This window comes from Rissa tridactyla, chromosome 18 (assembly GCF_028500815.1).
Source record: "Rissa tridactyla isolate bRisTri1 chromosome 18, bRisTri1.patW.cur.20221130, whole genome shotgun sequence".
NCBI classification, from domain to species: domain Eukaryota; kingdom Metazoa; phylum Chordata; class Aves; order Charadriiformes; family Laridae; genus Rissa; species Rissa tridactyla.
Window position 1 is genome coordinate 3,894,867 of NC_071483.1, and position 12,024 is coordinate 3,906,890.

Consider the following 12,024-nt stretch of genomic DNA (forward strand, 5'->3'; position numbering starts at 1 on the left):
CCCCTTGGTAAATAACTTTTTCCAATAAGCCTGAAAATAAGAGACTTAAGCAGAAAATGAAATGGTAGAAAGAATAATAATAAAAAAAGAAGTGCTGTTTTATTGGGTCATTTATCATTGTAACAGTAGTGCAGACTATTACGAAGGGGAGGAGGGAAAACTCCACGCGCTGGTTTGTGCTCGTAGCACCGAAGCTTTTCTTTTATGGCATCGAAGTGGTTTACCTTGATGATGTGCTTTCATTTCAGAAGGGGGCAATGGAAAGGGTGGGTTTCATCTCCTTGTATTTCTGCGAAAATGATGGATGACCTCTCTCTACATATACAGAGAAGTGCTGTGACTTGCTGTTCCACAGGCTAAAAATGTTTGACTGGACTTTATAAGATGGATAAGAACATGGTTACACAGCAGAGAATGCAAGGCGGACACGTGGTTTTGAGGAAAAGCTAACTTCATGTCTCTTCTTTATCTTTTTTTTTTTTTTTTTTAATGAAGCTGTATCTCTGGCTAATTGTAGCAGGTCTGGGAGAGCAGCCATATAGGAAACATTTGGTCCTTGCATTATGATGGATTATTAGCTTCCTAACTCATTTTAGGTAGTAAGGAACATTTATTTATAATATAAATGCAGAAAACGTCTGCTCTGATATTTAAAGCTGTAGCAAAACTACAGCATCATGAAAAGGAATAATTAAAATCTGGTAAAATCTTACTGCAAAACTTACTTCTCAACAAGTCCATTGACAGCTAAGTTTCCAGTTGTTTTATCTGCCATTGACTTGAAAGAGATTAGCGTTCTCTGTATTAATTCTCTTCTGCCCCTTTGGAATTGCACTGCAATAGTCCATCACTCGCTGTATGTAGATTGATCACGTTTTACATACGTTATTCTGCCTTTCGACTGTTCAAGTTAGGTCACCTGTACTGATAGGAGTGATTGTTTCACGACAGAATAAAAGCTCTTAACTGCAGGGTGGTCTTGTCGACGCGGAAGGCTCGGACAATAACACAACGACCAATGTGATCAGGTTAATGCCAGTTTATTGCACAGATAGCTCAGTTATTATAGACGTTCTGATTCCGCATCACGCGCCGACAATTTGCTGATTGGTTGCACGAGCTGTGCATGCGGTAAGCAACATATTATAATTGGCTTAAAGCATCTGTCCACGCAAGTTCTACATTTCGCATGCTGAATTCAGCACGCTTCTCATATCTTATTTGTCTCGGCATTTCTAACATCGCTACAATGTTTTCACATGGCCTTCAAACTAACAAAGCCTACATAGTTGTTAGCAATTCTTCGGTGCTTGGAGTGTTCACAGGATGACCCCTTTGTACTAAAAATCCTCCAACATGGTCTGAAAAATTCAGATGTACAGAAGCACTGGAATCCTTTGATTTGAGGAAGTCAAACCAGTTAAGTTGCCGCGCTCTCACTCCTGAGCCTACTGTGAGCTCATTTGTGGTGGCTAGTGAATGGGAGAGTATTTGTGTTTTAATGCACGAGGTATATAGTTCCCACTTTACACCTGCCAGCACTTTCTAAGAAAAAGAAACTCCTCTCCGCAGCATTTAGTGAATTAAAGGTCGTAGGCCAACTGCTCATAGCAGTAATATTCTATCGATACGTGCTCTGCCTGGATGTGTTTTAGCGGTGTGGCTACTGAATTTTCATAAACAAGGGAAGCCCCCCGAGTTTGATCAATTCTTGTTGAGTTTAATCCTGACTTCTTTGTGATCTAGAGTGAAAGTCATAGTGTGTGGCAGGTCGGTCTCTTTTTCCCATAAAGGTTACCCGAAATCCCCTGTGGTCCTCCAGAGTGACAGGATGAATATTTGACGCTTGGGGCGTGCTTGGAAATTTAAGGCGGAAAGAATGTCCGTGAGGCTTCGGCTCTGTGCTCAGGCAGGGTTTGAGTGATGGATCATGGGCGTGCAACACTTCGGATCCCCGTTCTCACAAATTGAACGTACGCAGCTCTGGTTGGACACTTCTACCTATGATAAGTAAAAAAGGAAGGCTGTGGCTGCAGCCTCATATATTTTCTCCTGGTTTGGAAAGCAAACCTCCTTTCTGGTCACGTTTGTGCGCACTCTACGGATCAGGCAGGTTTCATCTTCCTTTACAGCACAGCCTGGAGCAGCCCCCTGAGCACTGCAGGTACAGAGCCCTCCTTGGCATTGGCAGGAATGCCGGGAACCAGATGGCTTAAGAAGTTTGAACTAATGTCAATGTTCTGTTGCCAAAAATACGAATTCAGCTTGTCCTGTGCAAGCACCTCTAATTTATTCGGGCTTTACCTGATCAGTGCTGCTTTTCCTGAAATAAATCTTGGTATATCATATTTGAGTGAGTTTGGCATAGTGTCAGTTATAGGGACAAGGCTATTCACAGCTGTCTTATTTTCAGTTATCACTTTATTGTAGTGTTATAATAGTATGTTGAAATTATTTACAGCTATTTGTCAATGTAAAGTGTGTGTGATTTATATGCATTCCTTTACGTTGTCCTGCCAGTCGTTTTTTTCGCCTATTTATGAAAACCTGTTTTAAAACAAAAGAGCTGTTGGCAGACAACAGTCTGTTGACGCTTCCTACAGCATCTTACTCTCTTCAATTAATAAGTTTGCTCTTTCTAAAACACTTAGTTACTGCTTATCGGAAGATTAAATTGTTATATCGTCTCCCGGTGACTGTCCAACTCTATCGCTTAACATACTGAACACGGTGAAAATACATACCTAATAACGGCTGCTGATGGGTTTTCCATTTTGGGGTTGTGTGCGATGGTTACATGGTTGAATGAATATCTGGTTAGCCTTGCAAATTCTTGTCCTCCTACAACAGTGTATAAGGTGTTGAAATGGTTTGTGGTCTTCAATATGAAATGTGTATTTGCTTTGTACTATTACTATTTGCCTACTAAGTAGAAGTTGGTGGGGGGTTTTTTGGTTTTTTTTTTTTTTTTTTTGAAGATACATTTGACCACGATTTATACTATATTAAAAGGAATTGATCTTACCAGTAGGGCAGCTCAAGTGTAACTAGAAAGACAGCTTAGTACAGCTCTAGAAAGTGGGATCTGATCATTTGAGTTATCTGAGTGTATTATAGACCACGCTCCTTTATAGGCTGTTTCTTGCTGTTAATCTACCCAGTAGACCTCTTCGGTGCGGTTTCAGCCTATTACAGATGTACTTTTATGAATTTCCGTAAGTTTGATGATTCCACGTTTAACCTCTTGATCCATTCGCACAGGATGTTCTTATGCCTCTTGTCGTTACGTCTCTCGTAGCGTTTTAGGGTGAGATTTTCCATCACCAAAGCCCAAAAGAGCTAAGAGTTTTCATGATGAGGACAAAAAGCTATAACCGTTCATCTGCGCGAGCGAATGCCGATAAGGGCAGTTCATTTTGGCTCTTGTGACTATTTTCCCCAAGTCTTAATGTTCAACTACCACTAATTCTGTATGGAACTTTAGAAAATAAAAGCATCTTCGTCTTCTTTATGAGCATTTAAAAACTTTTAAATCAATAACTGATGGAGGAAATGGGGACTATGTGTGAATGACTGAGGCATATTTGCTTTACACAAGTATGTAACACAGTGCTCATAAAAATGGTTGATTATTCACCTATGATGCGATTTTAATTCTGAGGATTAATAGTCTTATTTTGGTAATGTGGGGAAAAATTAAGGTGAGCTGGGGGCCTCTCTTTAGAAATTTGTGTTTTATTTAACGAATTTTGGTTGAAAATGTTTCAATTAATAAGCTTGCATGAGTCTTCAAGAACTTTCCAACGCTACAATTAAGTGTATAGCAGATGGTCTCTGTTCAGGAGCAATTAAAACTAAATTTACTGACTCCTGAACTGTGGATGACTTAACACGTACTCTTTATTCAACATGCACATCATGTTCTTCAAGGGGAAAAAAAAAAAAACAACCCCCAAAAAAAAATGTTTAGGTGAGAATTTAACAGTGTGCTCCATAGCTCAGCTATAACTAACAAATGAAACTCATAATTTGCTGAGAAAAGTAAAATTTGTTCATATGTGTGCCTGTCCTTGTTTACAACTTCGGAGGTTTATCTATTTCACTGCTGCTGGAAGATGACAAAATTTAATTCCATAGGTTTTGTTTTACAACTCTGCAGCACATGGAGGAAAACAACATTCCTGTGGGAGGTTATGAAGTGTGTGTATAGCGTACATAGAGCTATATATGTAGAGTTATATAAAACATTATTATTATTTAGCAAGGGTAGACATAATTTCTGAGAGTCTATTATTTTAAGAATCGAGGGTTTGGGGGGATGGCAGATGGTATGATGTTTACAGTGGTTATTTTTATAGAATGTGCTTGAACCTTTGGGTAACTGGGAAATGAAGTTGAAATTGTCTTTTAAAATTGTCTTTCTTAGGTTGGAACAAGATATTAAAAAGTTAAAGGCTGACCTGCAAGCGAGCAGGCAGGTCGAACAGGAGCTACGTAGTCAGATCAGTTCTCTGACTAACACAGAGCGGGGAATTCGGTCTGAAATCGGCCAGCTCCGGCAAGAAAATGAACTGCTGCAGAACAAGTATGTGCTTCTACACAGCTGTGTGCATTGGTTGCTGATGACTGTAGTCTGGTAAAGGGGAAGTAGTATGTTGAGACTCTACAAAATTTGAGGCACTTTTGTCTGCAAATCCAGCAAGATTCATTTGGGAGCATTGGCAGCAATTTATTTTTAGTAAGTAAAATCCTCCATTAAATCCCATACCTGTTACCTTCCAGATTACACAATGCTGTACAAATGAAACAAAAAGACAAACAAATGATCAGCCAGTTGGAGAAGAAACTAAAGGCAGAGCAGGAGGCACGAGCCTTTGTAGAAAAACAATTAATGGAAGAAAAGAAAAGAAAGAAGTTGGAAGAAGCAACTGCTGCACGTGCTGTCGCATTTGCTGCTGCAACAAGGTACTTTGTTCTACCCCAGAAGCCAGCTTAGCTCCAGAAAATGACTGAAATGTTGCTGTTGCTATTGAAATGTGGTTTCGGGGGGATTTGGGGAGGCGTTTTTCACAATTCTGTGCATAAAGGAGTAGTCTGTAACACTTTATTTGTGTTAAGACGTTTGTTTGCCTTAAGGCAGTGGGAGGACTGGGGATCTGCCTCCATGAAGCTGAATCCCTACTCATATACGTTATGTTTACAGGGTGTAAAGGATGAATACGCTCTAAATTATCTACTGTACCTTGATTGTGCTAACAGAGATAATGTACCCTGCACGGGTCAGTCTGCTTTAAAAAAATGGAACATCCCCTTGCACATGGGGACTATGAATTGAGGATTCACGCAATGACGTTGGCCAAAATGCTGTCTTGATCTCACATCTTGAAAGTTTTCTGCTCTAGGCAGTGCCTGCCAGTGCTCCGCACACTGGTGTTTCAGTAGTAACATAGGCATACAGGTGGGAGGCTTTTCAAGATGAAAGCGTGGCACAAGTGTGGATGACCTCTTTAATCTGCAGTGCTCCAAATGTCTAAAAGAATGATTTCTGCTTTTCTGTTCTCCGTATTTCATAAATATTCCAAATTTCCTAATACTTGAGGCATAACTTTTCGCTGCTTTTTGCATTGTTGCCATAAGGGAAATTATCTTGCTGAAAAGAACAAAGTTAGCTTCCTCTTTTTATCCTTCAATATTGATATTAATTTTCATATTATCAGCAGTTCAGGAATGACAGCCTCATTCTTATTTCATCTTCTTCTCTTTTAATGTTTTTTCTGCAGAGGAGAATGTACTGAAACTTTACGAAATCGTATCCGAGAGCTGGAGACAGAGTGCAAGAAGCTAACAATTGACATAAAGCTGAAAGAAGATCAGATACGAGAACTAGAAATGAAAGTTCAGGTAATGAGAAAGCACCAGGGACTTAGATCAGCAGCACAACGAGCGCTTTCAGCCCTCAGAAATTGGTGCATCTACATAAGAGGCAATCAACACCTTCAAGAATTATGCTCTTCAGATGTCTGTCTTGCATGTCTTGCATCAGGCTTTGTAAGAACGTGGGTATGAGAAAGGTTAATAGTCTCAGCTCCACACCTTCAATTGTTTAAATTATTAGATTTTTTTTCTCCGGAACCGATGGTCTGGGTAGACTGAGAATATAATCCCCTCAACAACACTTTTTGTCTAATGCAAAGAGGTTGTTGCCGGTCTGTACGTTATACATCTCACTGCTGGCAAGTAAGGTTACTTACTCAATGCAGTCTTAATTGCTGGCCAGACATATTTTTTTTTTTTTTTGTGAAAGTGCTTGAATATTGAAAGTACATTGTGGGTAGACTTGTAGCAGACACATTGTCTGGCATGTTAGAGTTTAAGAGCTCAAATGTGTGAGTTGAAGTTGACCTTGTTCCTTTAAAGTGTCTGTTCCTAAAGATGTACTTGGACTGTGAACTGACAATTTGCATGAATATGTGTTTTTAATGCCTTGTGGTTTTTTAGACGCTCTTCAAAATCCACCTGGCGTTATTGTGAACTTGTTTCCAAATAACGTATGCAGCCTTGTTGTTCCTGGGTTTTCCAAACCCTTGAAAACAAGTGTGGTTCATCTATGGAGAAGATGAGCGTGGCTTTCGAATAATTAAAACCAGCTATAATCAAGCTCTTTAATTTTATTAGCATCTGCAAAGTTTTAAAAGAAGCTTTTTGTTGCAGGCATTAATATTACCCCTTTGCATTATTGTTTCTTTGTTTAAAAGTGTAGAACTTTATCTATAGTATTTCTTTTTTTGGTAGTCAAAAGGCTAATACATACTTCCCAGCCACAAGGTGCGGAGAACTTGCTCCCTCCTTTTCTCTTTTCTAAATTTCTGGGTTTGCAGCACAGTTAGGTTCAACGCAGGAAATATTCTGAGGTAAGGAAATCCCTCTCATCAGCCAACTGAAATAGCTTACGATGCCGTGTTTATTGAGTATCGCTTTAACCTGCCGAGCAAGAGATTGGTTCCCGTTCTAGCCCTTTATCCTTGTGGGAAGTGTTTTCGCTCTCCCAGGGCTTGGCGAAGGGAACTGGAAGTGCTGAGGAGGATTTCTGGGTGGAGGGTCTCGATACAGATGAGAGAGGGTTGAGAAGCAGAGTAAATGGTACTCGCTCACCGCACTGTAATTATGCGTTGTACAATATGGCTTTAATCACTTGTATGATGGCCATGTATAATTACTGGAGGTAATATTACAGTGTCCTTAATTAACCATCATTTTAATTTTACAGTATTAATACCAGGCCCAGTGGTGTGCTGTGGGGAAGAGAAAGACTTCTCGGTGTATCTCATGTGTAAAGTCGATGAGAGTAACATTTGTCCTAATTACTCCTACAGGAACTGCGGAAGTACAAGGAAAACGAGAAGGATACGGAGGTGTTAATGTCAGCACTTTCAGCCATGCAGGATAAAACACAGCACTTAGAGAACAGCCTGAGTGCAGAGACGAGAATCAAGCTGGATCTCTTCTCTGCATTAGGAGATGCAAAACGGCAGCTTGAGATTGCCCAAGGTAACGTGGGGTGGTTTAATTCAACATGCAGTACTGGCTGAAACTGGGAAAATGTGACAGAAAGAACATCCTACCTTTGTATTTAGGCTTGGGCTACGGCCTCTGCTCAGCATTTCAGGGGTTTTTTGTCTTTTACAGCCTTGTGAATGTGAGCCTAAGCCACCCGGCTGACCTGATTTCCCCAATCATGACAATACATGTCAAGATGGGCGTCAAATTTATTATTATTATTTTCTACATTTTTATAAACCATTACCGTAAAGCTGGAGAACTTCTTTTAAAGAGACAGATAGAAGATAAAATAATACTTGCCATCTGTTAAGCCCCTGTCCTTGAATCTTAATGATACTTTATTACTCCTGAAGCAAATACAACCTGAATGTGGTGGGGGGAAAAAATAACCCAGCCTGTTTTTAAACTTCCCACTGGTGGGCACTGGTGTCGGACTGGTGCTGCAGCCACCAGAGGGAGCGCGAAGCCAGTATAAAACCCTGCCCAGGCTCTCCTTTGTTCAGCCAGGCAAACCAGGATGCAAAATTAAATAACCTTTTGATTTAGTATTTGTTTAGTTTCCTTGCAGAAGCTTGCTTCGTTGCGGGAGAACTTGATTAGAGTGAGCTTTATTTTGTTTGTCTCATCTCATTGGTGTTTCTCTTTACGTAGTTTCATAAATTGCTGTAGTGGTGGTGTGAGTGTGTGCAAAGGGGGGTTAGAAAAATGGTGCGAATAGGGCAGTTTTGAAAATAAATAACACATTTAATAAGCAAATGCTTGTGCTCCTGTGGGGCGCTTGTAAAACGCGAGAGGAAAAGTGCAGAAAAAAGTTAAGCCGTAGAAATAATCTTTTGGTACGGTGCCGCTGTGAATCCAAACAGTGCAAAATCAAACAAAAGCGCTGTCTCGTTGTCTTAGTGGTAACTAGAGGTAATTAAACACAGTCCCTCACCACAAACCAGGAGTAACGCGCGTTGTGCTTTTACTGCTGTCATCTTAGAGCGCTGAATGTCGTCCGGGTGTTTGGCTTCAACGGCTCTTATCATGGAAGAGCTGGCGGAGGGTGAAAACATGCTGCTGGTTCTAAGTGATGTTATTTGCTGTTTTCAGGGCAAATCATTCAAAAAGATCAGGAAATCAAGGACCTAAAACAGAAGATTGCAGAAGTTATGGCAGTAATGCCCAGCATAACATACACTGCAGCCACCAGCACTCTGAGTCCTGTTTCCCCACATTATTCTTCCAAATTTGTGGAGACCAGCCCTTCTGGACTTGACCCCAATGCCTCTGTTTATCAGCCCTTGAAGAAATGAATGCCAATTTTCTTTTTTTGCCCAGTAATTTTGTCATGCTGAAGGCATCACACAGGAGTGTCTCTTGCAGTCAAGATGAAATTGTATTGTGTGAGACTGTATTTGTTGTCATTTAAAACAGGATAAAAGAACATCTGGATTGACTAGAACTGCCCATCAGTTTTTCTTGTAAATTTTTAGAAAACCTCACAGAACTTTGCAATTTATTTTCCTTGGCCAATGCATTAAAAACAATTCTTGGTTTTCAAGTAGCCAATTTTGCCTTTTTATGTACTCTTGCATGGTTTCCTCTTGAAAAATACAGGGCTTTGCTTGATTTTGAACCCTTTCTTTCTTTTTTTTGTTTTATTAATAATCAAGTTGAATTTACAGATTCATTGAGAAATAGTGAGGAAAAACCTTTAGTTTTTACAGTGAAAGGGTTAAATAATCTAACAAAGCTTTGATTTATAGATGTACTAAATACAAATATGTGATGTTGCAGAAGATAATTTGATTACCCCTCAAAGGACCAAACAAATTTCAGGGGCGTTGTTTAAGGGAAAGAATAAGAGAATAGATGATGTGACGGTGGTTGTTGTGTGAAATATTTATATTCCCATTGGTGTTTTTAGTCATTGAGAATTGCTGACAGTCTTGTTCACAGTGCCTTGGGAAAAGACATTTCAAGAGGAAACTTGATAGTTTAAACTATTTTTTCCCCCTTCACTGTCATCTAGCTTATATATCAAGCTCATTACAGAGTCTACTGCAAATTGTACATGGTAATTTGGATGTTCATTATAAACCAAGGTTACATCTTCTGTTTATTTTGATATAAACTCAGCAGTGTTCTGTAACTTGCCTTGATTATACTGCATCGTGGAAGGCACAATATTAATCCAGGAAGCGTTATTGTGAAGGCGGAACTGTGCAATGTACTGTATACAAGAGACTGTAAAGCTGGCTAATAAAAGCTGCAGTTCTGGGGTTTTTTTTTTATTTTAGTCAACTGTGATTTACCCTTTGCATCACCTTGTGTCTGACAACGTAAGCGGAGCTGAATATTTTTCAGCTGTTGTGCCAAGGAGTTTTTAAGGAGTTTTAAAGGAAACTCATAAATTGCACAAAGGTTTAACTAACTTAAAATGTATATTATACATTGATAGAAAGCGTTTGCACTGGCAACGTCTGAAGGTTTCAGATTGGTTTTTTGAGGGTGGGGATTGGCGGGGTGGGAAGCACAATTGTATGGGAAATTAGCAGAATTCTAAACCCAAGATTATGATTTTGCAAACATGCAGTGGACTCTGGAAGGACAAAGTTCTTCTTAAAAGAAAATAATTTTTTTAAAAAAGTTTCATGGTAATTGGCGTGTATGCCTCATCTAAAAAAAAAAAAATGAAGTAGGACACGCAAGTCAATAGAAGTATTAAAGTTTCATCCTTTTAATCACAGGTATTCTTTTGGGATAAAACTTCTAGCTTTAGCCAGATGTGCATGTTGCTGTCATTTGCATTTTTGAATCATCTTGTGTAATTGTCACCATGAAAGTGTTACTCAGCAATGTCATAGGTTTTTCATCTTTGTGCAAAACATGAAATATTGTCACTGACTTTTTGTGTTGAGGTTCCCCCATTTTGCTGCCTACTTCGGCACAATTTTCATTCAATACTTGGTCTTGGCTGCATTCTTTTTTTTCTGTGGGGTTTACAAAGAATAAACATTTTCTTGCAGATTAAAAAAAAAAAAAATTTTTTTTTTTTTTTGCCTTTCTAACTGACCTGATTTAGCCTGGTATAAAGAACACATTTTGTCTAAAGAGCGCTCTGTTATTCCAGGTAAGTCTTCTCTTTTGCAACAGAACTTCACTTCTGTGACACAGAAGGAAGAGCAGATGGTTTTTGTATTCGCTGTACAGACTTTGCAAGTTACCCTGTCTGTGCGCTCAAAAAAAAAAAAAAAGGTAAATTTCTTAAGAACTGCAAAATTATATATCTATAAGTTTAGCCTTTGTTCCTTTCCAGCCATTCTCCTTACTGCAAAAGCAAAGCCGAGATGGACGGTTTGGAGGTTTAAGCATTGTCTTGTCTAATCAAAAAGAAAGAACAACTTGTCCCTGGTTTTCAGGATCTCCTTAATTCTCGCAGCAGCCACAGTTCCTGTTGTAAAACCTTTTTATTGGGAATCCCACAGTTGTATTCAGGGTAAATGAGCTGGTTTGTGTATCTTTTGCTTTGGTTGGTGCTGTAGCTGGTCCTGACGTGGATGTTTTTCTCTGACCGCGTCTATTCCAACTTCTACTTCAACCCACAGCAGTTGGACCTCCGTGTAAAATTTTTCAGGTACCAAAAAATTCCGTCTTCAACTATTCTGTGATTGTGCTGCGAGCACTGCCAGAACCTCCCAGTTCCCTGAGGATACATTGATTTTTTTTTTTAATATATATTTTTTTTCCCCCTTCTTCTCAAACCACCACCGGTCTGACACGCACATAGCTCATTTCCCACTCTAAAAGGAAAAATTCCAAATACATCATTGAGAAGTTTGCAGTTTTAACGGATCACGTTGCAGTGCCGCAGGAGTTGCGTTCTCTAGGACCCTTCTCGGTTCAAATGGATATATTCCTTTAGGAAAGGTGAAGGTGTTTGCGGGCACCAGTCTGCTATGAAGGGTAAGTGGAACGAGTGGAAGGAGGTAATTTAAGCACTCAAATCTTATACCGGCCAGCCTCTGGATCTTTAAATATTTAAATGTCTGAAATGGAAAATATCTTAATGACTCATCATAAGTTGTACTTGCAAGATTAATAGATGGGGAATTTAAGAACGTAAGACTGCAGAAGGGTCACCTAGGATATTTTGTTTTTTCTACAGTCAATTTTGAAATCTTACTGCGGAATAAATGCTCTAGAGAGATCTGCCAGAGAAAAACTGAAGTGTCCAGAACTTTTTCCAGCCAGCTTAAGTCTAGGAAAGAAAAGGTAATGGAAAGACAGGGCTTATATATAATGGTTGTGAGCACCTCGGGGTTTATCCTCACTAAAATTTTAAGTAGAGCAGAAAGCAGTATGTCATTTTATTTTTAATATTTAACGAAAAGCTCCTTTATTCATAGAATCTATTCTATAACTATCCTAAGATGAACTAGCTCCCCTTTCTTAGCCTGTTTCATGGTGATGGGGAAGGGA

At 39.4% G+C, this 12,024-nt stretch overlaps 1 protein-coding gene across 1 annotated transcript in view; it reads left to right on the top strand.

Moving 5' to 3' along the window:
* The window catches only part of MACO1 (macoilin 1), a 30,993-nt gene extending 20,405 nt beyond the window's left edge, over positions 1–10,588 (top strand). Inside the window, exons 7-11 of the mRNA XM_054223615.1 lie at positions 4,427–4,585; positions 4,783–4,965; positions 5,781–5,901; positions 7,374–7,548; positions 8,653–10,588. Coding sequence (XP_054079590.1) covers positions 4,427–4,585; positions 4,783–4,965; positions 5,781–5,901; positions 7,374–7,548; positions 8,653–8,855 — 841 coding nt within the window. The 3' untranslated portion in view covers positions 8,856–10,588. The remainder of the gene's footprint in view (positions 1–4,426; positions 4,586–4,782; positions 4,966–5,780; positions 5,902–7,373; positions 7,549–8,652) is intronic.
* The last annotated feature ends 1,436 nt before the right edge of the window (positions 10,589–12,024 follow it).